This window comes from Erpetoichthys calabaricus, chromosome 1 (genome assembly GCF_900747795.2).
Source record: "Erpetoichthys calabaricus chromosome 1, fErpCal1.3, whole genome shotgun sequence".
NCBI classification, from domain to species: Eukaryota; Metazoa; Chordata; class Cladistia; order Polypteriformes; family Polypteridae; genus Erpetoichthys; species Erpetoichthys calabaricus.
In genome coordinates, this window is record NC_041394.2 from 17727812 (window position 1) to 17755629 (window position 27818).

At 43.2% G+C, this 27818-nt stretch overlaps 2 protein-coding genes across 2 annotated transcripts in view; both read left to right on the forward strand.

The window, feature by feature from the left end:
* Nucleotides 1-27818, forward strand: part of sympk (symplekin) — a 581858-nt gene that overhangs the window by 414039 nt on the left and 140001 nt on the right. The gene's annotated exons all lie outside the window — the stretch shown is intronic.
* Nucleotides 1-27818, forward strand: part of si:ch1073-429i10.1 (delta(14)-sterol reductase TM7SF2) — a 73356-nt gene that overhangs the window by 25938 nt on the left and 19600 nt on the right. The window contains exons 5-9 of the mRNA XM_028793082.2: nt 708-762; nt 876-1073; nt 3820-3923; nt 14503-14622; nt 20446-20614. Of these exons, the coding sequence (XP_028648915.1) occupies nt 708-762; nt 876-1073; nt 3820-3923; nt 14503-14622; nt 20446-20614 (646 nt within the window). The remainder of the gene's footprint in view (nt 1-707; nt 763-875; nt 1074-3819; nt 3924-14502; nt 14623-20445; nt 20615-27818) is intronic.

Genomic DNA, 27818 nt, shown 5'->3' on the forward strand with positions numbered 1-27818 from the left:
TCTGGGGACCTGGGTTCGCTTCCCGGGTCCTCCCTGCGTGGAGTTTGCATGTTCTCCCCGTGTCTGCGTGGGTTTCCTCCGGGCGCTCCGGTTTCCTCCCACAGTCCAAAGACATGCAGGTTAGGTGGATTGGCGATTCTAAATTGGCCCTAGTGTGTGCTTGGTGTGTGGGTGTGTTTGTGTGTGTCCTACGGTGGGTTGGCACCCTGCCCAGGATTGGTTCCTGCCTTGTGCCCTGTGTTGGCTGGGATTGGCTCCAGCAGACCCCCGTGACCCTGTGTTCGGATTCAGCGGGTTGGAAAATGGATGGATGGATGGATGGATGGCTCAGGGTGTTAGCTTTGTCCACATCCCCTTCGATCACCTGAGCCCCGGATTGCTTGAGTCCAGTAATGACGCCCAGTCCACTCTACCCATCCTGCTGCATGTTATTCTGAGTGAGGCTGTTTTCTGTTTTGGCTTTGTAAGCTCCCCCTTCCTTCACTCAGCTTTATCTTCAGCACACGCTGAATATTCTTCAGAGCCTCTTTGTCACCGGCTTTTCATTTGAATATGAATACAGTTTGATTTTGGACAGGCGTCGGCTCCTGGGGGAACTGACTAGATGAAAGTGTTTTTAGAACATGGTGAATAATTGAGATAATCAAGAAATCATAAGAAAACTATATATAGATTACCTGTAATTGAAACAAAATTATTTTCTTTAGGTTTTGGAAGGTAAAATTGGGCACACAGGAAAAAGACTGAGATATAACATAAATGGTGAGCTGCCTCTAAGAGCTTCTACCCATTTCTGTTTGCTTGGCTCTCTGTCAGAGCCACCATGGAATCTCTTCATTTAATTACCCAATTGTGGTCTGCTTTTATCTCTTTAGCTCTTCATGCATTCATAACCACCACTGCCTTACTGGGATTATTATATCACAATGGTCTGGTCAGAGCGTCATTCATCTTCCACAAGACTGGACCCATCATCTCAGCCACTGTTGTCGTCTCACTCATCCTTAGCTACATCTGGTATCTGAAATCATTCTGGGCTTCAGAAAAAGAACTTGTAGACTACGGAGAAAAGGGTAAGACCTCCTCAAATCAATCACGGGGCAGTCAGTGTGAGACTCGGCTCTCTTCTTGGCTTTTAATCCTGATACCAGTGTGGAAAATGTAAAGAAACAGTTACAGTTAATTAATCAAGGGGAATGAAAGGGAAGATGAATTCATCTATCCATCCACCATTCTGTCCATCTATCTACTGATCTATCTATTATATAGTGCCTTTCAAATCTATCTATCTATCTATCTATCTATCTATTTATCTATCTATCTATCTATCTATCTATCTATCTATCTATCTATTTATTTATATTATATAGTGCCTTTCAAATCTATCTATCTATCTATTTTAGCACGTTCCATCAAGTCTTGATTTGTAGCCTGATCTTTCCAAGATATGTAGGGAGTGTTCTGAGACACCTTCTACCAGCATACAGGAGGTACGGTGGTACAATTATGGAATACAGATGCAGTTCTGAGGGTATTGCCTGTGCAAATTTGTTCCTGACCTTCATGTCTTTCTCAGCACCACCATCATGTAACATGATGCTATCCAGGTATATGGGCTAATAAAGTAATTATGCCTTTCTGGTACATTAAAACTTTATTTGTATTTACTTCTAGAGTTTTGTATCTTTTTTTGTTTGATTTTTGTTTAGTTTCTTTTATCTAGTCCAGTAAAGACAACACACTCAGAAATAAAATTAGTTGCACTATATTGGGCTCCCAAAAGTAACATTTGAGTTATATATGTATGTATGTATGTATGTGTGTATATATATATATATATATACTGTATATATGTATATGTATTGTGGCGGGCAGCCGGAACCCTTACCCCTGACACCCTGAGTGTGGAAGGATCGGGGGAGTAAGTATTTTCAGGACAGGATGACAGAGGGCAGCCCACTTGGTTTTCAGTGGGGCTAGGGAGCTCAACCCTGTTGGGGCCCGTGTCCACCACCAGGGGGCACATGGACATTTTCAGGGCCCTATTTGGCCACACTTCTGCCACACCCAAAAGTGTTCCTAGAAGAAGCTCATTGGGCACCTGGAGCTCTTCTGGGTGCCCTGTAAAAAGGAGCCAGTCCCCAACATTCTTCGGCCAGATTCAGGAGGAAGAGGACAAATCCTGAGGAGGAGTGGAGGTGGATGGACAGGGGGTAGAAACGGAACTGTGTTGAACCTTGAGCCTTGTGTCTTGGTGTATGTGCTTTGGACGCCAGCCCCAATACAGACACCGATGGTTTCAACACCACAACACGTTTATTATACATATTTACACGAGTGCACACAACCCGGTGCCCCTGCACCACACATCCTCAGTCCGGGCCTCTTCACTCTCTGGCCTTCCTTCACTGCCTCCACTCCTCTCCTCCGAGCTTCGTCCTCATCCACCCGACTCCAGATGACGAATGGAGGGAGTCGGCCCCTTTAAAGTCCACCTGGACGTGCTTCAGGTGCTTCCTGCGGCACTTCCTGGTGTGGCGGAAGTGCCGTACGAGCACTCGGAAGCACTCTGGGTGTCCTTGGTTTTCCTTCCACCAGCACCTCCGGGTGTGGTGGAAGTGCTGACGTCCAGGGCTTCTCAGGCATCTGGGCGCCCCTGGCAGTGACCACAGGCCTCTATAAGGTTGGGCTACCATGCTCTGTTCCCGTGGCCACCATACAAACCAGGGCAGCTGCCCTCTCGTGGTCTGGATGAGGCGTAGTCCCTCTCCCGGTTCTTCCAGGTGTCCCGGCTGAATACCACCCCCAGCCGCACGTCACAGTACACAAAACTGTAAATAAACATGTGTTGGGTTGGTGCCTGTCTGTGTTTGGATTGGCTTCACAGTATGTATGTATATATATATATATATATATATATATATATATATATATATATATATATATATATATATATATATATATATATATGTGTGTGTGTGTGTGTGTGTGTATGTATACATGTATATATATATATATATATATATATATATATATATATATATATATATACAAATATGTGTGTGTATATATATATATGTGTGTATTGTGACACTAGGGGTTGCTTTTGCCCCGTGAAACCCACCAGACAGCTGTCCAGGACACACTTGTAAAATCCCCAACAAGATTTCTTTAATATTTTCTTCAAATAAAGTGCACAAAGCATCACACACTCCACAATTCTTCATTACTCAAAAATAATAATGCAATAAATCAATAACAATAATCCTCCTCTCCTCCCAGCAGCTCCGTCACTCTATCACCCAACTCTGACTCAGCTCGCTGGGTTTCCCATAGTCCTTTATATATTCCTTGATCTGGAAGTGCTCCTGTCCTTCAGTCCATGTGATTCACTAGCACTTCCGGGTCAGTTGAAGATTTATATTTTTCTTCAGCCCGGAAGTACTTCTGTTCTTCCATCCCTGTGACTTGGGAGTACTTCGGGGCAATAGGGAAAATAGAAATCCCTGTGTCTCCCTGCAGTGTCACCCGACGGCACCCACGGCACCCAGCAGGGCTGTGAAGTCGAACTCCATTTCCCACGATGCCCTGCAGGAATCTGGGGAACCTCCATGCTTCAGGAAGGACTCCTTCTAGCTGCCGGCCATCTCTCACAGTACATATATATATATATATATATATATATATATATATATATATATTTTTTTTTTTCAGGTGTCTTCTACAAAATCAAAATACAATATGCCTTTTAGAATTGCTTCAATTTTTAAATTTTAACACTTTACACCTTTAGTAATAAGTTATGGATTTTTTTCACAGGTAATTTTCTGCAGGACTTCTTTCAGGGTCGGGAAATCGATCCTCGAATAGGTAAAATAGACATCAAGCAGTTCTGCATGGTGCGAATTGGCTTTATTGGATGGGTGAGTTTACCAAATTTTGTGATTGTTTTTGTTCTTACAGACTGAAGAAGAAAGAGTGTGGGATAAAGGATTCTAAGTACATCATGAATCCAGAGCTCTCATGCATAATAAAACATGCTTACACTCAGAAACGTGTATAAGCCATTTTGTATGTTTGAGTCGAGATTTTTAAAGCCTAAACGTGCCCTTGAAAATTGGCTTAACGTTATGGTAAATTTCGACCATTCGTAGTGTGGACGAAAAAGGCACACTGGAAAGCAGACAGATAATATTTTCTCAATTCACTTTATTTATTCATTCGGAGTCGCAGTAAGTAGAGATTCAAAAGAGTATAACTTATTGCCGCAAAGCTCAATTGAACCCTGATCAAAAGCCAGGAGGGGTTTTTTTATACTTCAGCATCTCATGATTAATAAGACAGAAAGAACATCCTTATCAAAACAGTAAAGTTAAACAATATGTCTGTTGAGCTAAGCATTATCTGTGTTTTGGAAGCTAAGCATAGGAGAGACGCCTTTGCATAAACTACATGTGCAGTTCTGCAGCCTTGTGACCTTGTCCCTGAAACATTCACTCTGAGAAAGGGAAAAACAAGAAACAGCTTACATTTTATTCATGTGGACACTATTTCTCCTGAACCCTGGAATAACATATTTTTGTTAGTTCATAAGCCAAAGCGTCTCTCACTGGCAAGTTACAAAATAGTTATTATAAAGATTCTAATTTACTAAACACACAAAATACATGGTGCTGAGGAGAACATTCTTCTTCTACATTCCCCCCTTTTTGAACCAACAAAAATATGGGTGACATAGGAGTAACAAGGGAGAGAGTAGGAGAAGGGGAAGGAGTGGAAGGAAAGGAGGAAGAAATGGGAAGCATGCATTCTTCATGTAACATATAAGCCTTGGCCACGGAGGCAGTGAAATACTGGGACACAATATATCTAATTAGGGGGACTATACAGCAGGCCACAAGCAACAGAATGATAAAAGCAACGGCCAGTGAAATAAAAACTGACCTGAGCCATCAGCCCCAGGGGCTAGAAATGCCAGAAGTGGTAGCTAATTTATTTGAAAGGGCAGTTAAACCTGGCAAAGCACGGTGATTGATCCATCGGCAGCCGTATTATTAGGGATGCAAGTGCAGCACACATCACCAAACATAGCACATACACCCCCCTTTTCAGCAAGGAGCATATCTAATGCTAATCGATTTTGCCAAGTCATAAGGGATGTTCTATCAAGCTGTTCATGTATCCCTTCAACAGCCTCTTTAGTAAAATTCAGGAAACGCTGTTGGTTGTAATATAAGTAATTAATCCAATCTACATTTTTATTTATTGTAACTTGGGGGAAAATAGACTCAAATCCGGCAGCAACTTGATCTCGCGCTTGAAATTTATCAGGGACTCCACAAGGGACACCAATGGAATCAAAGTAAATGCCAGGGCCGTGAAGAGAGAATGTGGAGGGGTCAGCAGAGCGGGGTCGACGACGTCGGCCAGAGCTGGACGACATGCGAGGAGAATTCAAAGGGAGGAGGCGGAAAGGCATATCAAGTTGGGTTAATGCGCATGTGCCAGTCCAAACAGGGGGAAGAATATCAAGTAATTTTAATGTACTGCACATCCACCAAACATCAGCACGTGGAGTGGACTGTGTCAACAGGAAAAGTGATAATGTAGAATTAAATGAGGTGGAGTTAACCTGGAAAGTCTGGGAACAGAAGGAAGAAGGGATATGACCAACATTAGTACTTCGGAAGGGGGAACTATAATTACTAGAGAAGCAGGTATAATTGCCTTCATGAGACTGGAACATCGGGGGAGTCATATGAGGAGTGGGGGGGGAAAGAGGAGAGAAAGTGTAATGCAGTTAGAGTCTTTTGGTGTGGACGGAGAGGTAAAAAGGGCAAGGAGACAAGGAAGACCAACAGGGTAAATATTAGAAAGAGGGAAAGGAACGGTAGCCAAATGTGGCCTGGCCGTAGCACAGGCGTAGCAATCAGATTGATTTACTTGCTTAGCGGAATATAATACCCACTGTAACCAACGGTTCTGATCACCATAGCCAGTTTCAATTGAAAAAGTGGATGAGAGGGTGGAAATATTCATAATCTTAACAGAAGAAAAGTCTGAACCAGAAGTTGGGGAGACGGGTGTGCGTGCAGGAGAATGAGGTGTTAGTAACAGGATTGTCAATCTTAATTAGAAATCTCCCTAAAGGGTCTGTTCCAGATACATATGCCCCTAATATATAGGTTCCTGAGTCATGTAAAGAGGAGTTCTTCAAAATGATGATCAAGGGGTTACAATGGTTGTCAACACATTTATGAGAAGCATGTCCTTTTATGATAGAAAATCGATTTTTCAAACCGTATTTTTGGGCCTCAAAAGGTTGAGAACCCCAGTCCTCAGTTCCAGTGTTAGCAAAAACCCATTGCCAGGTGTCGCAGTTACTTCCCCAATAATACTTCGAAACAGTCATACACACATATTTGTCAGACCAGGTCCACTGGGCTTGTCGACCAGTCCCACAGTTGATAATAGAGCAGAAATCAACCTGTACTGATGTGGTGATTCCTAACAGGAAAGTCAAGGTGACCAGGGCAGTAGACAAGGGAAAAGAAAGCATAGTAGCACAGCAATCAAGGGTGCCATCTCTTGCAATGTGAGGCGTGAATCCAGGCAGGCAATCCTTCCATTTTCACTGCATGTGGTGTGGATAGAAGAACTTGGAACGGTCCTCTCCACCTCGGCTGATGCCAATGTTTCCTCCGAGTGTCATGGACGAGGATCCAAGTGCCTAAGGGAATCGGCGTGTCTTTAGATGGAAGATTAGTCCTCCAGGCCTGGTTAACCTGCTCGTGGACTTCTTTCAGAGAAGCTCGGAGACCTGTAAGACAAGAGAGAAGATCATTGTCCACAGTATGCAGGTTAACATTTCGCATAACCATGCCCACAGGCATGGGTGTCCGGTCAGAATTTCAAACGGCGACAGTCCTAATTGCCGGTGTGTTCTTGCCCTCAATCTCATTAAGGCCAGAGGCAAAGTGTCTGGCCAGGATAAATTTGTCTGCTCACAGATTTTTGCTAATTTAGATTTGAGGGTGCCATTATCGGTTTGCAATTTCTGTGGTATGCCCCACCTAGGAATAATTTCTTTGATTAAAGCTTTGGCTACAGTTTTAGCATCAGCGTATTTAGAAGGAAAAAATTCTACCTATTGGGAGAACACATCAACAATTACTAGACAATAACGGTAAGCTTTAGACGGAGTTAGTTCAATGAAATCCATTTGGAGGTGTTCAAACGGACCCATTGGATTAGGTGTAACGGCGGGACTTACCTGGACTTACCTGGGTGCCCTTTCCTACATTAGACTTTTGACATAATGCACACCGCCTGCAGCTGCTCTGCATATGTAGAAAAGCCTGCAGCTTCCCAGTGTTTTTCAACATCCTGAATCATGGCGTCCCTTCCAGCATGGTCTAGACCATGAGCGATTTTTGCCATACCTGGGAAAGAAGCCTTTGGGAGGAAAGGTTTGTTAGTTTGCCTATGGGTCCAGACTCCATAAGAGAGGGACCATTCTTTGGACTATTTTCTTTTTTCTCTGTCCGTGGCTGCACTCTGTAAAGAAACAAGTTGATTATCAGGGTCCTGGTTATTTCTCTGTTGGAATAAAGAGATTTGTGTGTTATTATATGCAGCCTGTTTAGCAAAGTGATCAGCTAATTCGTTTCCTTTGCTGACAGGATCTTGTTTTCCTATGTGAGCTTGACATTTAACGATCGCTAACTTTGATGGTTTAGTTATAGCTATTAAGAGGGATTCAATCAGTTTTTGATGTTGGATCGGTTTGCCAGCGCTGGTCTTAAATCCTCTACTAAAATAGAACGAACGGTGTGAGGTACCTTTACTGTTAGGGGGCTCATGAGCACTTTGTTTGTCTGTATGTGGTTGCGTTAAAACTGCATTCATTAATCCCCCCTTTTTCGTCCACGAACACAGTGAATGGACGAGAATATGGTCAGTGAGAGTAATGCATTTTTATTATTATTTATTTATTGATTTATTTATTTTTTTTAATCACATAGAGCCTTGTCAGCCTGCTATATCACTACATGCAGCCAGATCGCAGTGTTAGCTAGATTTTGTAAAGGCTGTGCTCCTCCTGAAAAACTTACAATCAAACAACTTCTCAGGCCGCAAGCTGGTACTACTTTTAAATAAGGAATTCATCCTACCATGGTGCCATACATGCTAGCCTCCAGATCATGGAAAAGTCTGAGGCGGAACCGGGTCAGCGACAACAAGGAAACACTAATTTCCGTGGCGACCCAAATGCCAACTGCAAACAAAAATAATCCATCTCGGGAAACACACAGCACAACTCCACAACAAGAAAACATTCCCACCAAAAGCTATGCAGCCACAGAGAAATATGCTGACTTAACCTGTTGTTTTGTGACCGGTCTTGGAAGGTTTTGAATGATGGTTAAACGGCCGCTAGAGAGAGCTCTTGTATCGCAAGAAATGTCATGACCTAAATATTTAACGATAGCTTGAAGTAACTGCAGTTTTTTTTTTTTTTTTTTTTTTTCTTCGACACTTTTTTATGGCCATTTTCACCTAAAAAGAATAGCAATTTTCTGAGTATCATGTGCACTTGTTGTTTATTTATTTTTCTTTTCTTTTTTTCTTATCTATATACTGTATCAATTTATTATCTTTTTCTGGCCAAAACCATAAACACAAGGGGCTTCAGTATATCCCTGAGGCATGACGGTCCAGGTCCATCGGCGGTTTTGAAAGGTAAAAGCAAACCAGGATTGAGAATCAGGGTGCACGGGAATGGAAAAGAAAGCGTTAGCAAGGTCAATAACAGAGAAGTACCGGTCGGACGGGGGCATCGTGGAAAGAATAGTGGCAGGATTAGGAACAATAGGTGTTCTAGGAAAAAAACCGCAGAGTTAACTTGTCATAGGACCCGTCAGCCTTTTTTTTACAGGAAAAAATGGGGGAGTTGACTGGAAAGTATGTAATTGGAATAATCGCTCCTCGCCTCACGAGATCAGAATGTAAGGCGGCGATGCCAGCCTCTGCCTCTGGAGACAGAGGATCCTGGACATGGTACGGGCGGAAGGAAGATTTTGAGAAAATCACCAGTGGCTCAGTGTGCTATCCTTCCATAATCAATTTTTCCCTTGGGACCACAGTGCTAAGGAAACATGGGGAACCGAATCTCCTAAACAGAAAACGCTTTGTGAATATGTGAGGTGCACTGAAGCAACTGCTTTAGTAGACAACAAAAATACATGGAATGTGCAAAGTTTCAGGGCATGTGCTGGAGGAAAGAAAAGATTCTAACCAAGGTGTGTCCACTTCAGTAGGGAAATACTGGGCAGTACAAGGCAGGGTGTCTGGGACTTGTAAGTGAGGAAAATAGGCATGAGGGGAAAGAAATGAAGGACTTTCAAAAAGGAAGGTGTGCGGGGAGATGTTCAGGGTCCAGGCTGTAAAAGAGGGCTTGGGGTGTGAAGTTTTGGCACAGGAGCTTAGGAATGGAGCAGCAAAAATCCTTGTTCAGTTAAAGAAAATTGAGACTGACAATTTAAGTCATAAGATCCCATCCCAGCAGTTTCACAGGACACAAATGATTTAACAGAAAGCAACGAGTCAATAATGAAACTGTTAATGCTGAGCTGTAATTGCACAGGAACCTCCTTCAGTGCGTGGCTCCTGTGTCCATTTCAAAGGCAGTTTCTTTGCCATTAAAGTCAATAAAAGATCAGTTTCAGCATGACGAGTAAGCAAAGGAAACTGGAAAAAGTGGCTGGGGTCCCTGATATTTCTTAGGACCAAGGAATGTCATTAGGCTCAGGGAGAGGGGGTGACGGAGGCGCTTGTGTGGGCAGTTGCGTCTGAAATGTCCAAGTTCACCGCAGCAGCGGCAGGCATATGACGCTGGCGTCTGCTCCGAAGGGTTAGGCATCTGAGCAAAAGGATTATTAGGGTTTGATAAATGGAACCCGCGTCCTCTTCCGTGCCCTCGCCCTCGACCTCCAAAGAATTTTCCACGTCCTCTCCCCCTAGCCAGGTCAGTTCTTCCAGTATAATAATTTATTTGTGCAGCCAAAAGTTTGGTCTGTGTCTCTGACTCTTTTAATTTAGTCTGTCTGTCAGCATGCTCTGCATGACGCTTGTCTTCCTCGAACGTTGCGGTCTTCCAGCCTTTTGCAGGACGTGCAGACTTTGCTTTGAATGGCACTTCTCAGTCCCGAGATGAAAGGAGGCACTGCAGCATGAGTTCTATCGTTTATATTGTCTAGCCCAGAGTGATTAGCCATCAGATCTTGCAATCGGTGAGCCGGCTGAAATTAGTGACCAGTTTGTGCCCTTTTTTATATTTTTCTGCCAGGGCTCCTTTCAAAGACTCTCACTGGGCGAGGAAAGGACCTTCATTCCAATGCCAAGGGACACCGTTATGATCACCGTGATTTACAGTTGCCCATGCGGTGCTCAGCTGTCGACGGAGCACCTGTGTCCACTCTGCAGCATTTGTTTTATACATGTTATCCAGCTGCTGTAACAGCTCCACAAATTGCAGTCCACGGACTGCTCGTGCGCTGGGAGACTCTTTTAATTTCTGCCATTGCAATCCAGTAGCACCTTGTGAATGATCTGAATTATCTTCCTCAGGGTCAATATGTGAGGATGGGTCATAATGATATTGTTCATCGTAAAAACCTGCTCCAGACGGTTTGTCTGTTAACAGGGGTGTTGTTGGAGAAGAGGGTGCAGGAGGTGGAAGCGGGGGAGTTTTGGTAAGGAGGGGGTGGACAGATTACGGGGTATAGGGGGTCTTTCTTTTCGGTCTGCTTTCTTTTACTTTCAGGCTTGGGCGCTGTCTCTATCTTCACTTTCTGCAACGCTAGCAATAATTCTTCCTTGTCTTTTTTGTGTTTTGACTTCAGCAGCCAGCAGGTTGTTACGCCTCTGCTTATTCCACTTCTTACATGCCTTTTAAAATCCAACCCAGTCTGCTTCTCTATTAACTGTTTAGGGGACCCGCTTTCAATCCCGACGGTGTACTAGGAGCCTGGTGATTCTCAGAAAATAATCCTTCTAACATTAAGTTTTGAGGACCCTGGGGGACCTGTTTGACTGGCGTGCCATTATAATTTCCCATAGTAAGCGGCAGGCCTTCAACAGAGAGCAACTCAATCCCCGATTATTTCTCGTCCCACTTGTCGTCCTCGGAATCAACCAGTCGACAAGTGGAAATCAACCTCCCCTCTTCCAAATTTCACACGTACTCTAACTGCCCCTTTCACCCCTATTCCTCTTAATATAGGAACGTGCCACTCGGTCCTTTCTACTCGAATTCTTAAGGGATGACTTACTAGCATTCACACTGTGCCGTCACTCTCTATGAATCCCTAAAACCCTTCTAGGTCTATACGGTATGATTCTCTATTCTTTCAGCATGCTTTTATTTTTTATTCTCTTTTATTATTATTTTCTTTTTTCTTTTCCCCGTATACTTCTATTTCTTCCAGCACACCAGTCAAACCAACGGGAATCCCCCGAATCTACTCACCACGACTCCTTCTGCCTGCCTGGAAAAATCCCATCCAGTTGCTTTTCGTTTCGGTCAGGAGGAGGTCAGCGACTCCCCACGCAGGAAAACGCCCGAGGTTGGCCAGTCCTAACTTTTACCGGAGCTGGTCCTCGATCCGCGGAAATCGGTCCACTTGGACGAACCCGCCCAGGGAGTCGTCTGCCCGTCTCCTGCCCCACGTTCGGGCGCCAAAAACTGTGGACGAAAAAGGCACACTGGAAAGCAGACAGATAATATTTTCTCAATTCACTTTATTTATTCATTCGGAGTCGCAGTAAGTAGAGATTCAAAAGAGCATAACTTATTGCCGCAAAGCTCAATTGAACCCTGATCAAAAGCCAGGAGGGGTTTTTTATACTTCAGCATCTCATGATTAATAAGACAGAAAGAACATCCTTATCAAAACAGTAAAGTTAAACAATATGTCTGTTGAGCTAAGCATTATCTGTGTTTTGGAAGCTAAGCACAGGAGAGACGCCTTTGCATAAACCACATGTACTTTCTGCAGCCTTGTGACCTTGTCCCTGAAACATTCACTCTGAGAAAGGGAAAAACAAGAAACAGCTTACATTTTATTCATGTGGACACTATTTCTCCTGAACCCTGGAATAACATATTTTTGTTAGTTCATAAGCCAAAGCGTCTCTCACTGGCAAGTTACAAAATAGTTATTATAAAGATTCTAATTTACTAAACACACAAAATACATGGTGCTGAGGAGAACATTCTTCTTCTACAGTAGATTCACACAGAGTTTTTTGGTGTTGGCATTTTAGCCACTCCTGGCAGCAAGACAATGAAATGAACAGAAAATCGCATTTTACTGCATATTTTAGTGCTGCGTCAGTCACATTCCAACTAATTATGTCACAGTTAATTGTAATAAAACCTAAAGCATACGCATCATGATGATTGCTTTAGTATCTATTTTGTCTATAAAAAGTGTGTCTTGTGTGTTGTATGACATAACTGGCAATGGCGGTGTTATCAAGAAGCCAACCATCACACACAACATGACCCTGAAGTCTCCTTCTCACACTACTATTTGATAAATTGAAGGAACCGTGGGTTCAGCCAGGCCCCCTCACAACACCGTTAGTCAAACACACTTGAGCATCACATATTAGTGCTTTCTATTTACAAAAGCAAATTCATTCTTTGATGGTGTCTTTATTGTAACATGTGTAAAGTCAACTGTCCCATGTACATTAGGAAAATCAGCAAATACTGCAAAGCCTTTTGATCCTTGAAGCTTCCTTATGGAAGACCATAAGGAAGTTGGACGTATCTGGTGTAGATGCCACATGGGCTTCCATGCCAAAAGAGGGGATAGTTCCTTACCAAAATGGGAGGCTCCTAACAGGCAGATAGACATCAGACCAGAAGTGACGGATGGACAGCCCACTGCCATCCCAGCACGCTAGATGGCAGCAGCTCCAGATATCAGTGCCTAGTAGGAAGCCAGAAGGGCATGCCGGGAGATGTAGTCCAACAGAGTAGCCCTACTGGGGACACTGGGTGCCACAAGAGGGTGCTGCAGGAAGACAAGCTTCCTGCTATAATGGACTTTCACATGACCAGGGCAGTGGCCCTGACCCAGGGAGTACTCCAGGGTCCTTAATAAAAGGGACCGCACTCCCTTACCCAGGTGAGTCAGAGCTGGGAGAACGTAAAGCAACACTCAGCTGGAGGAGGGCAGTGTGGTGGTGAAAGGAACTGTGGAGAAGCATTGGATTGAAGAGGGAAAAACCTGTGCTTTTTGTTAACTCGGAGAGGTATTGTGTATTTTGGATGAATAAACCACCCGTTATTTGAACCCGGGAGTCTGTGTGTGTTCGTGTTGGGGGTTTGGGCCTTGCTGGCGCCCTGCTTTGTACCACACTGGGGTACATCTTAATTATACATGACATGGCTCAGAGATGATTGTCAGTTTCCTGACCAGGCAGCCAGTTTGTGCTAAAAAGCACCTGTCACCAAATCCCCTATTGTGTCATGAAGTTGCTTGGAAAGTCACAGTTCCAAAAACGCTTCCAAAATTGCCCACTACAAGGGGGGGAAAACAGCATCAAAATACAAGACAATGCTTGGTTTATTTTCACAAAAATGGCTGTTCAAGCACAAAGCACCAAATAGAGCACAAGAAGATGCCTAGTGTTTTAATGTTCTAATTTGTCTGGCGTGCTTTCATACTGCAGTATTTCGAAACAAGGTTTGCCTGACCACACTTTTCTGCCATCACCTAATAATGTCCATCTACCCTGCCTTCAAAGAATATGACATTTTGGGTCATTTAGGGACATTTCTGTCCATATAACACCCTCTGTGAACAGCGTCTCCATGGAGGAACAGTTGCCTAATTTGTGTCGTTGTGTATGCCACATCATTTAATACCTATTTGTATTTGGCTACATGTCGCTATTGTGGAAAGCATACCCCAGGACACAGATAGACAAACACCAGAATGTCCAAAAGCACAATCCTTCATTTTTCCTTAGCACCACAATGCCTTATCCCAACAACTCTCTTCCTTTCTTTCTCTCTCTCTCTCGCTTTTTCTCTTCTTCTTCTTCTGACCTCCACTCCCCTCCTCACAAGCTCCGTCTCCTTCCTCCCAGCTCCATCTCGTCTACTGGAGGGAGGTAGCCACTTTTATACTGACCTGGATGGGCTGCAGATGCTCCCCCTGACGACACGTCCTGGTGTAGCGGAAGTGTCAAGAGAGTACCTGGAAGCACTCCGGGTGCCCCTGGGATTTCTTCCGGCAGCACTTCCTGGGTCCCCAGCCGTCTGGGACACTATCTATAGCTGCCTGATGAATTAATCCTACTGTGCATGCTGATTTTCCTACAAATTGAACCATAGCATCTGTGCAATAACCCTATGTGATATGCAGTCTATAATATGATATGGCTGAGTCATTTACAGGCCTCTTTATTTTTTTCTTCATTTAGGGTTTGGTCAATGTCTCTTTCTTGATGACAGACATCAAAAGGAATGGCACACCATCCCTGTCTCTGCTCCTCGTTGTGACCTTTCAGCTCCTGTATGTCCTTGATACCTGCATTGATGAGGTAAACTAGACTAAAAGGGGAATGGGAAATGACGTACATCAAGGGTTCCTAAACGTTTTAATCTGAGGACCCAAATAAGAAAATCAGCACCATAATGAAGAGCCATACATAAACCACACATGCATACAAACATAGCACCACAAGGGACCGTCCCGTCTCCTTTTAAGTTTACCCTGTACTCCTCCTGCTATAAATATAACACCAGGCCATGTCACACACACACATTCTCTGATGATGCTGCACTAATGGGGTGTAATAACAAGAGGATTGAGACAAAATGAAGGAGTCGACTCAACTCAACTTAGCTCAACTCAAAACATAAGCAGGTTAACTTTAAATTTATTACTTGAACATTAGAACTTTATTGTCCCATAAATGGAAATGAATTTGGTGTATGCGTCAACAATAAAGTTGTTTTTAATATGCTGGGAACAAATTTTTCCTTGAGCTTAAAATTACAAATCAAACAATTCAGACATCGTGATTAAAGTGCACATTGCAGACTTTCATTTAAGGGGACTTGCATACGTTTTGGTCACAATGGGTAGAAATGACAACACTTTTTTCTACATGGTTACCTCATTTCAGGGCACCATGTTTGTGACAATTGGCGTCACAGGTGTCTGTGATTCCTCAGGTGGGTTTCATGCCGTCATGAGATACCTCGGCTCGTTTTTACCCTTTGGCGTCTGTAGTTGCCATTGTTCAACATGAAGACAAGAGCTGTGCCAAAGAAAGTCAAAGAAGCCATCATGAGGCTAAGAATAAAACCATTGGAGACATCAATAAAACCTGAGGATGACCGAAATCAACTGTCTGGAATATCATGAAGAAGAAAGAACACACTGGTGAGCTCACTAATCACAAAGGGACTGGTAGGCCAAGGAAGACCTCCACTACTGATGAGAGTAGAATCCTCAGTATGGTCAAGAAATTGCCCCCCAACGTCTGTCTGACAGATCAGAAACAGTCTTCAGGGGGCTGATGTGGACGTGTCAGAGACGACTATCAGCAGAGGACTTCATGAAAAGAAATACAGAGGACACACTGCAAGATGAGCACCACAAAAACAGGATGGGCAGATTACAGTTTCTGGAAAAGGACTTCAAAGAGCCTGCAGAATTCTGGGAAAAGGTGTTGTGGACAGACGAGACAAAGATGAACCTGACCAGAGAGATGGCAAGAGCAACGTGTGGAGACCATAAGGAACTGCCCATGATCCAAAGCAAACCACCTCATCTGTTAAATGTGGCGGTGAGGGTGTTATGGCTTGGGCATGTATGGCTGCCACAGGTCCTGGCACACTTCTCTTCATTGATGGTGGACCTGCTGACAGCAGTGGCACAATGAATTCTGAGGTGTGTAGAACCATCTGATCTGCTTAAATTCCAGCCAGTGCCTCCAAACTCAGTGAACGGCGTTTCATCCTACACAAGTTAACGATCCAAACATACTGCTAACACAGGAGCTCTTAAAAGCTTAAAAATGGAAAATTCCTGAATGGACAAGCCAGTCACCCGATTTAAATCTAATTGAGCAGGCCTTCCATATGCTGAAGAAAAAACTGAAGGGGAAAAGTCCCAGAAACAAGCAGGAGCTGAAGATGGCTGCATTAGAGGCTTAGCAGAGGACCACCAGACAAGTCCTTCAGCACCTGCTGATGTCTATGAATTGCACAGCAGACTTCAAGTAGTTATTGCACCTGAGGGATATGTGACAAAGGACTAAATACACCTGCCATTGCCAAAATATTTTGGCGCCCTGAAATGGGGGGGGGGGGGGGGGAGCATGTAGAAAAAGTGTTATGTGACCGAAACGTATTCAAATCCCCCTAAATGAAACTCTGCTATGTGCACTCTAATCACAATGTCTGAATTCTTTGATTTGTAATTTTAAACTGTGGAGCAGACGGGGAAATTGAGGACAAGTGTGTCTTTGTCCCAAACTTTACAAGTCGCAGAAGGTGTGAAGGATGTCACTTCCCACATTAAAGGACTGCAGTGGCCTAAGGAAGATGAGCCTGCTCTGCCTCTTGTTATACAGTTCCTCTGTGTTCTGAGACCAGTCCAACCTGTTATTAATGTGGGCCCCAAAGTACTTGTAGGAGTGGACCACCTCCACATCCACTCTTTGAACAGGGACAGGACACGGACGCTGTTTGGTGTTGTGAAAGGCAATAAGCAGTTCCTTGATTTTTCTGATGTTAAGTTGCAGACATTTCTCCCCCTGACTCCTCTCCTCTGCCTCATCTTCCCCTTATCAATACACTCCATTAAGTGCAGAGTCATCTGAGAATTCTGCAAGTGACCTGACCTGCTGTTATATTTCTAGTCTGAGGTGATAGATAGATAGATAGATAGATAGATAGATAGATAGATAGATAGATAGATAGATAGATAGATAGATAGATAGATAGATAGATAGATAGATAGATAGATAGATAGATAGATAGATAGATAGATAGATAGATAGATAGATAGATAGATGTGAAAGGCACTATATGGTAGATAGATAGATAGATAGATAGATAGATAGATAGATAGATAGATAGATAGATAGATAGATAGATAGATAGATAGATAGATAGATAGATAGATAGATAGATAGATAGATGTGAAAGGCACTATATGGTAGATAGATAGATAGATAGATAGATAGATAGATAGATAGATAGATAGATAGATAGATAGATAGATAGATAGATAGATAGATAGATAGATAGATAGATAGATAGATAGATAGATAGATAGATAGATAGATAGATAGATAGATAGATAGATACTTTATTAATCCCAAGGGGAAATTCACAGGCGTGTAGAGTGAAAAGAGAAGAAGACAGGCCTGTTACTTGCGGTGCCCAAGTGTTACTCACATCTGGCAGGACGGCTGGAACAGAATCCTTGACCTCAAAAAAAAACCCATTTCAAGTACAAGATAGAACCATTTACTATCCAAATGAGCTAACAGCAAAACTAAATCACAACAGGAATCAGTTTTATGCAGATTTGTAATTATGTGTATAAAATACAATAAAACTCTAACATGTTCTCTTCACCATGTCGCTGCCACTCAGTGTGATTCTTTCTCTGTGGGTTACGTAAAAATAACAAAACAAAATGTAATCGGTGAAAAGCACGTGTTGTTTACGAAAAAGCCATCTTATGGTATGAGCACGCATTTGTCTGTTGTTACAAGCCACGGCAGGGTGTATAGCTGTTGAAAAAATTGAATCGGAAAAGTAAAACTTAGCTGGGTGAGGTGGGAGCTTGTCATAACTTTGACCAAGACGTCCACCGTGAGCAGAGAAACGAGCAAGAAATTTATCCCACCTCAAGAAAATAGTTCCAAGATTCTGTGATAAAGTTTATATTTCCAGTTTTTTTGTGTTGTCACAAGCAGGCTTCAGAAAGGCAGAAGGTACATTTTCTTAAATCGAAACTGTATGCTACTATAATCAGTAAGTTTTAAGGATTTCTTTTTCACACATTGGAACCCCGATATGCACTAAGATTATTGTAAAAAAACCACAAGAGTAGACTAGTTTTTTTTTAATTTATAAACTCTGCTTTAGAATGCACTTTCATGTGGAAAATTAATATAAACCATAAAGAATGTGAAGAAATAACTTTGGCTTATCCGTTGTGTAAAGAAGCCCGGACACAGACAGACACTGAGACAGCCAGATGTCCACAACACACACATTTATTATGTTCTTTTATACACCACAACACTACGCCACCACAATGAACTCACAAGGCACAGTCCTTTTTACTTCTTTCTCCTTTACTTCACTGCCGCCTTTACTTCCTCTTCCACCCGACTCCGACTCTCTGAACGAAGTGAGGCGGCCCCTTTTATAATGCACCCAGATGTGCTGCAGGTGCTCCCTGATGACCTTCCGGCAGCACTTCCCGGTGTGGTGGAAGTGCTGCATGGGCACCTGGAAGCACTCCAGGTGTACCTGTTTCCTGGTCCGGTTCCGCCTGGTGTGGCGGAAGTGCTGCGGCCCAAGGCTCCATAGTCCTTCAGGTGCTTCCTGGCGGTGGCCATGGATCCCCACAGGGTTGAGCCTTTCAGTTCTATGGCTCCCACACAATCCAGGATGGCTGCCCTCTTGCGTCCTGGGGAAGGAATTGCCCCTCTCCCAGTCCCCTGCTTTTCCAGGCCTCCCGGTGAGACAAAGTCCCCGGCCATCCATCACACTGTTAATTTACACCAAAGTCCTAATAAACAGTGCAATAACTGGATCAGTTCTGCCTGGCATGGACGCTAGGGGTCACTGTTGCCCCTTAAACCCAACCGACAGACAGACGCAGGACACTAGCTAAAAGCACTAAGAAGATGTTTTATTTCTTATTTTTCTTTTACAGTGCCCTCCAAGCACCACAGCCACCAATAAACAAGCAAATAACAAGCACAATACTTTTTCTATCTCCTCCACACCTCCCAGCAAACTTCATCTACCTCCACCTGACTCTAGCTCACCTGCTGGGTGTTCCGTAGTCCTTTATGTAGTCCTTGACCCGGAAGTGATCTATTCTTCTGTCCATCTGACCTGCCAGCAATTCCAGGTCAGATGGAGAATTCAAGTTTTTAAACAGCCCGGAAGTACTTCGAGGTTTCCGTCCTCGTGATCCGCTAGTACTTTCGGGTTTGGTGAGAACTTCATTTCCCATCATCTTCCCACAGTGTCCCCTGGCTGCACCCACGGTACCCAGCAGAGCTGTGTTGCTGAACTCCATGTCCCATAATGTCCTGTGGGAATCCGGGGAACAGCTGCAGTCCAGGGAATCTGCCATTTAGCTTCTTGGGGGAGGCAGTGTCCTAAAGAAGCTGCCTTCCCACATCCTTCCATCTCAGTGGTGTCCTGGCCGGGCTGAGCTGCTGGCTGTCTCTTGCACTGGATTCAATCTTCATGCGGCAGACTCTGCTCAAGACTAAGAAGGTTCAATCCCATGAGACTGTTAGACCAGAACACGTCCCTTTTTGGGGTATCATTTGGTTGCTCTGTCCTGCCCCACAAACCTTCAAATGCCGGTGATCTGAACTGCCTGAGTGAGTCCAGATGTGGCCCAACAAGTGTAAGGAAAGTATGGCTGAGAACATTAGAACAATTTAGATAAGAACAAGCCATTCAGCCCAAAAAAACTCAGCACTCCTCTCCACTTAACACCTCAAGTTGAGTTCTGAAGGTCCCCAATGTCCTAAAGTATACCACACTACTTGGTCACTTACTCCATGTGTCTATCGTTCTTTGTGTAAAGAAAAACTTCCTAATGTTTGAGAGAAATTTACCCTTAACAAGTTTCCAAATGTGCCCCTGTGTTCTCGATGAACTAATTTTAAAGTCACCATCTCGATCCACTTGATTGTTGGCGTTGTACGAGGTCCTCATCATATTCATGATATTATTTTTCTGCTGAGTTGTACGGGATATTAAGTGTCTATTTACCCCTGAGGACTGGAGTAGATCAAAGGTAATTAAGTATCTTATCTGATTTGTATTTTAACAAAAGAGATAATTACATTTTAAACATCACCTCCATGACAAATAAATACTGGGACTTTTTCCTGAAGGTGCCCATTTCCATGTGTAAATGTATATAAGTGTCACCCTAATTAGTGCCCAATTACAATGCGTGTAATTACTGAGAAAGCCCACTGTAATCAGGGACGCAGTGTAAAGTGTCACCCAGAACAACACAAAGGAGGTGAATGCTGTCAGCATGAAGTCTAAATCTTCCGCCAGTTACCAGGTTTTTATTTTGCTTTGGCAAAATGAAATCATTTTATGTGTCTCTCCTTCTCTGTTGCCCCCCGTAGGAGTCCATTCTGTTCACAAAGGAGTACACTGAAGATGGGATTGGCTTCATAATGACACTCGGGGAGTTCATGTGGATTCCGTTCTTCTCCACACTGCAGGCTTACTACCTCCTTCATCGGCCTTTCCAGCTGTGCTACTGGGCAGTCCCTCCAATCCTGCTGCTGTACTGTGAGTGTCCTTGATATTCCACACCAAGCTTAATAACTTTGACATTGTTTGAAGTGAGAAGCTATAAGGAAACCAATTATGTCATTTTACATATATACAGTGCATCCGTAAAGTATTCACAGCGCATCACTTTTTCCACCTTTTGTTATGTTACAGCCTTATTCCAAAATGGATTAAATTCATTTTTTTCCTCAGAATTCTACACACAACACCCCATAATGACAACGTGAAAAAAGTTTACTTGAGGTTTTTGCAAATTTATTAAAAATAAAAAAAAATTGAGAAAGCACATGTCCATAAGTATTCACAGCCTTTGCCGTGAAGCTCCAAATTGAGCTCAGGTGCATCCTGTTTCCCCTGATCATCCTTGAGATGTTTCTGCAGCTTCATTGGAGTCCACCTGTGGTAAATTCAGTTGACTGGACATGATTTGGAAAGGCACACACCTGTCTATATAAGGTCCCACAGTTGACAGTTCATGTCAGAGCACAAACCAAGCATGAAGTCAAAGGAATTGTCTGTAGACCTCCGAGACAGGATTGTCTCGAGGCACAAATCTGGGGAAGGTTACAGAAAAATTTCTGCTGCTTTGAAGGTCCCAATGAGCACAGTGGCCTCCACCATCCGTAAGTGGAAGAAGTTCGAAACCACCAGGACTCTTCATAGAGCTGGCCGGCCATCTAAACTGAGCGATCAGAGAAGGGCCTTAGTCAGGGAGGTGACCAAGAACCCGATGGTCACTCTGTCAGAGCTCCAGAGGTCCTCTGTGGAGAGAGGAGAACCTTCCAGAAGGACAACCATCTCTGCAGCAATCCACCAATCAGGCCTGTATGGTAGAGTGGCCAGACGGAAGCCACTCCTTAGCAAAAGGCACATGGCAGCCTGCCTGGAGTTTGCCAAAAGGCACCTGAAGGACTCTCCGACCATGAGAAAGAAAATTCTCTGGTCTGATGAGACAAAGATTGAACTCTTTGGTGTGAATGCCAGGCGTCACGTTTGGAGGAAACCTGGCACCTTCCCTACAGTGAAGCATGGTGGTGGCAGCATCATGCTTTGGGGATGTTTTTCAGCGGCAGGGACTGGGAGACTAGTCAAGATAAAGGAAAGATGACTGCAGCAATGTACAGAGACATCCTGGATGAAAACCTGCTCCAGAGCGCTCTTGACCTCAGACTGGGGCGACGGTTCATCTTTCAGCAGGACAACAACCCTAAGCACACAGCCAGATATCAAAGGAGTGGCTTCAGGGACAACTCTGTGAATGTCCCTTGAGTGGCCCAGCCAGAGCCCAGACTTGAATCCGATTGAACATCTCTGGAGAGATCTTAAAATGGCTGTGCACCGACGCTTCCCATCCAACCTGATGGAGCTTGAGAGGTGCTGCAAAGAGGAATGGGCGAAACTGGCCAAGGATAGGTGTGCCAAGCTTGTGGCATCATATTCAACAAGACTTGAGGCTGGAATTGCTGCCAAAGGTGCATCGACAAAGTATTGAGCAAAGGCTGTGAATACTTACGTACATGTGCTTTCTCAGTTTTTTATTTTTAATAAATTTGCAAAAACCTCAAGTAAACTTTTTTTACGTTGTCATTATGGGGTGTTGTGTGTAGAATTCTGAGGAAAAAAATGAATTGAATCCATTTTGGAATAAGGCTGTAACATAACAAAAGGTGGAAAAAGTGATGCACTATGAATACTTTCTGGATGCACTGTATGTTCAGTTTTCATTTTTGCTGTTAGGTGTAGGGTATGATTCAGAGGGGTGTGTGGAGGCACAGTGCCAGGCCACAGACAGACTACAGTGCTGAATGTCTTCCTCTGTGGTTACTCTTTGGGACAATTGGGTTCAAAGGTTGTCAGTAACTTCCAGCTATCACCAGAAATGGTGGTTACTGGGGACTCTCTTAACTGGAGATCTTGGTACAGGATCTTGGTTTTTCCTGATTGTGAACACTGGATGGCACTCTCGGGGTCAACCCGTCATTTAAAATGACCCAAAGACACCACACCATCAGGTTACAAGGATAAAGTTTAAGGTGGTGCATTTTAATGTGCCTTTCTTTTATGAAGGACTAGCTGTCCCCCGCAGCTCTGCCCACGTAGTAATGAAACAGGAAAAACTTTAAAAATCAATAAAAAAAAATGTAAAAAATGTAATTCTGTCCAAGCAGAATGTAGGTCAAATGTTGGCTCCGTATCTGATCATGTTCAGCTCTGACAGGAGAGCGTCCCCCGCATGGGGAGAAAAGTACGTGGCCTTGATATTTCTGCCAATGAGTAGGTACCCTCTAAAACACACGTAGCTGTGATCTCTCTCTCAAAAAAGTCAAACGTTAATCCTTAACAATCTCTAGATCAAGGGTGCCCAATGCGTCGATTGCAAAGGTAGTGCAGGTAGATCGCGTTGCATTCAAAAAAAAATTTTTTTAAACGTTAGTCTATATATAGGCGGCACGGTGGCGCAGTGGGTAGCACTGCTGCCTCGCAGTTGGATGACCTGGGGACCCGGGTTCACTTCCCGGGTCCTCCCTGCGTGGAGTTTGCATGTTCTCCCCGTGTCTGCGTGGGTTTCCTCCGGGCGCTCCGGTTTCCTCCCACAGTCCAAAGACATGCAGGTTAGGTGGATTGGCGATTCTAAATTGGCCCTAGTGTGTGCTTGTGTGTGGGTGTGTTTGTGTGTGTCCTGCGGTGGGTTGGCACCCTGCCCAGGATTGGTTCCTGCCTTGTGCCCTGTGTTGGCTGGGATTGGCTCCAGCAGACCCCCGTGACCCTGTGTTCGGATTCAGCGGGTTGGAAAATGGATGGATGGATGGATAGTCTATATATATCCTGCCTATGGCATTTGCCACTTGATTGACATACAGGGCAGCCATTCTGAAATCTGTTTTCTTCTAACACACGGGTCATCCCGCATGCATGATCAAACGCGCGAGCTACTGCAAAACTCCGGCTGTGATCTAGTTAGCCTTCCAATTTATATCGACTAAAGAAGGGATTTAAAAAAAAAATTGTTTGGGGAGGGTATGGGCTGGATGTGGAATTGGAAGAGGATTTTTTTTCTCATAATGTCACAATTGAAGTGCGTTTCCCTGATCTGTCAATTGATCATTGCTATTCCAAAGAAGGAAAATGTGGAAAGGCACTTTCGAACTGTTCATAAAAACTACGAAACTGACTTCCTTCCGAAAAGCGATCTGAGAAAGAGAAAGGAGAGGGAATTAAAATCGCAGTTAATCGGACAGCTGTCATTTTTCACTCGGCTGAATTCAAAAGCAAAGGCAGACACACCGAAGCATCATTCCGACTGAGTCACTCGATCATTAAGCATAAAAAGTCCTTCCAAGATGGAGAGATGATAAAAAGATGCCTTCATTGAGACAGATGGCTAGGGAGAAATTCCTGCTGAGATTTCAAGACCCCTGGCCGGAGAAAAAGGAGTTTCTCCTTGTCATTAAACATGCAGAATACAAGCAACTTAATAACGATCAATGGCCGCTAGACTTGGCATTTTTTTCCGATCTGACCAACATGTTGAATGAGCTTAATTTACAGCTGCAAGGAAAAGAGAACTCCATGGTCAATATGATGACCTCAGTTAATGCTTTCAAATGAAAAATGCAACATCTGTCCTCAAAGCTGCAGTGCCTTGATTTGGGGAACATCCAAAACCTCGCGTCAGAGCTGGAGACACAATGGAAGGCGTGTGCGCAACTTGACAACATACGCTACACAGAGCAGATTGGAAATTGTTTGTCAGACTTTAACAGACAGTTTTCAAGACTCAGCTTTACTTGAGCCAATCACTACATTTAAGTGCCCTCCATTTAGGGAAGATGTTGAGGGGGATTCACCAGCATCAAAAATTGCAACACTGTTTCACTTAAAACTTCTCTACAGTGGAGGATGAGATTTTGACACTACAGGATGACATTCAGCTGAAGTCTGGGGCTCATGGACAGTTTTGGAACTTAATCACAGAGGAAAAGTAATCAGACATGAGGAAATGTGCTACCTCCTTGACTGCATTATCCGGCTCTTCTTATTTATGCGAGTCAACCTTTTCCCACATGAAGATTATTAAATCTAAATACTGTAGCGACCATAAATGTATTGAATTGTTATTGTGCCATAAAGGTTATTCAGTTACGCAAGGTACGACAACATATATTTTATGTATTAAGTATACTCAGTATATATATATATATATATATATATATATATAATATATATATATATATATATATATATATATATAGTTAGGTCCATAAATATTTGGACAGAGATATCTTTTTTCTAATTTTGGTTCTGAACGTTACCACAATGAATTTTAAATGAAACAACTCCGATGCAGTTGAAGTGCAGACTTTCAGCTTTAATTCAGTGGGGTGAACAAAACGATTGCATAAAAATGTGAGGCAACTAAAGCATTTATTTAACACAATCCCTTCATTTCAGGGGCTCAAAAGTAATTGGACAATTGACTCAAAGGCTATTTCATGGGCAGGTGTGGTCAAGTCCGTCGTTATATCATTATCAATTAAGCAAATAAAAGGCCTGTAGTTGATTTGAGGTGTGGTGCTTGCATGTGGAAGATTTTGCTGTGAACAGACAACATGCGGTCAAAGGAGCTCTCCATGCAGGTGAAAGAAGCCATCCTTAAGCTGTGAAAACAGAAAAAACCCATCGAAGAAATTGCTACAATATTACGAGTGGCAAAATCTACAGTTTGGTACATCCTGAGAAAGAAAGCAAGCACTGGTGAACTCAGCAACGCAAAAAGACCTGGACATCCACAGAAGACAACAGTGGTGGAAGATCGCAGAATCATTTCCATGGTGAAGAGAAACCCCTTCACAACAGCCAACCAAGTGCACAACACTCTCCAGGGGGTTGGCGTATCGATATCCAAGTCTACCTTAAAGAGAAGACTGCATGAAAGTAAATACAGAGGGTGCACTGCAAGGTGCAAGCCACTCATAAGCCTCAAGGATAGAAAGGCTAGATTGGACTTTGCTAAAGAACATCTAAAAAAGCCAGCACAGTTCTGGAAAAACATTCTTTGGACAGATGAAACCAAGATCAACCTCTACCAGAATGATGGCAAGAAAAAAGTATGGAGAAGGCGTGGAACAGCTCATTATCCAAAGCATAGCACATCATCTGTAAAACACGGTGGAGGGAGGCAGTGTGATGGCTTGGGTGTGCATGGCTGCCAGTGGCACTGGGACACTCGTGTTTATTGATGATGTGACACAGGACAGAAACAGTCGAATGAATTCTGAGGTGTTCAGAGACATACTGTCTGCTCAAATCCAGCTAAATGCAGTCAAATTGATTGGGCAGCGTTTCATGATACAGGTGGACAATGACCCAAAACATACAGCCAAAGCAACCCAGGAGCTTATTAAAGCAAAGAAGTGGAAAATTCTTGAATGGCCAAGTCAGTCACCTGATCTTAACCCAATTGAGCAGGCATTTCACTTGTTGAAGACTAAACTTCAGACAGAAAGGCCCACAAACAAACAGCAACTGAAATCCGCTGCAGTAAAGGCCTGGCAGAGCATTAAAAAGGAGGAAACCCAGCATCTGGTGATGTCCAGGAGTTCAAGACTTCAGGCTCTCATTGCCAGCAAAGGGTTTTCAACCAAGTATTAGAAATTAACATTTTATTTCCAGTTATTTAATTTGTCCAATAACTTTTGAGCCCCTGAAATGAAGGGATTGTGTTAAAAATATGCTTTAGTTGCCAAACATTTTTATGCAATCGTTTTGTTCACCCCACTGAATTAAAGCTGAAAGTCTGCACTTCAACTGCATCGGAGTTGTTTCATTTAAAATTCATTGTGGTAATGTACAGAACCAAAATTAGAAAAAAGTTGTCTCTGTCCAGATATTTATGGACCTAACTGTGTATATATATATATATATATAATTTTTAATGTAGGTAGATCATTTCGACCTGGTCATTTTAAAAGTAGCTCGAAAGCCAAAAAAGTGTGGGCACCCCTGCTCTAGATGATAATGTCTGCTGAACAAGCAGGTATCGCTAGCTAAGCGGAGGCAAGGTCCGCTCCAACACGTGGTTAGAGGTAGAGCGACTCGAATGGAGGTTGGCGCGTGAGTGAGGAGGGCCCCCCTTGGCTCCCCACTCCTGAGGTCCCGCTTCTCCCTTCCCTTGGCCCGCAGCCTCTCTCTTGGATTCACGTGATTAAATCACTACCACAAGCGAACTCTGATACTTAGCACGATGACAGAAGTCACAAAATCAACCGGAATGTTTAGGCAAATTTTACAAAAAAACATGATCTAAATCTGTTAAGTAGATGGATTTTATACATATGTATAGATAATAATTAAAATAAAAACAAAAAAAAAATGCAGTGCACTCCGCTTCAGTGATGTGAATGGAACTGATCTGAAACGTGGTGCTGTGGGGTTGCCTGCATTACTCAGCTGCTATAAAAGTGAAGGTAAATAGAGTAGTGTGAACAAGGTTTTATTCCTTATCTTCCTCCTCTGAAAAAAACCTAAACAAATTCATTTAAGTGAGTTTAGTGATTGCAAAATCACCTGCAATGCCAGTTTTAGTGTTGGTTTCACTACACATTAGCCTCAGCCCGTAGTGTGGGACTATTCTGTAGAAAGAGAGTAGAAATAGCACAGTCATCTGAGTACAGGAGTACGATTATCATTTTAGTCACTTTAGTCTGAAAAGAACAGCTGGCTAGTATTCAGCTCAGGCAATGTGAGAGATGTCACACTTAGAACATTAGAACATTAGAAAAATTTAGACAATTACAGGCCATTCTGCCCAACAAAGCTCACCAGTCCTAATCATTAATTCTCCTAAAATAACATCAAGTCCAGTTTTGAAGGTTCCTAAAGTCCTACTGTCTACCACACTATTTGATCACTTTTTCTATGTGTCTGTGGTTCTGTGAATATAGAAAAACATCCTAATGCTTTATGTTAAATTTACCCTTTACAAGTTTCCAACTGTGTCCCCGTGTTCTTGATGAACTCATTTTAAAGTCACCGTCTCGATCCACTGGACTATTTCCCTTCATAATTCAGAACTCTTCAATCATGTTTCCTCTTAATTTTCTTTGTTTTAAACTGTAAAGTCTCAGCTCTTTTAATTTTTCATCATAACTCAACCCCTGTAGCCCTGGAATCAGCCTAGTCACTCATCTCTGGACTTTTT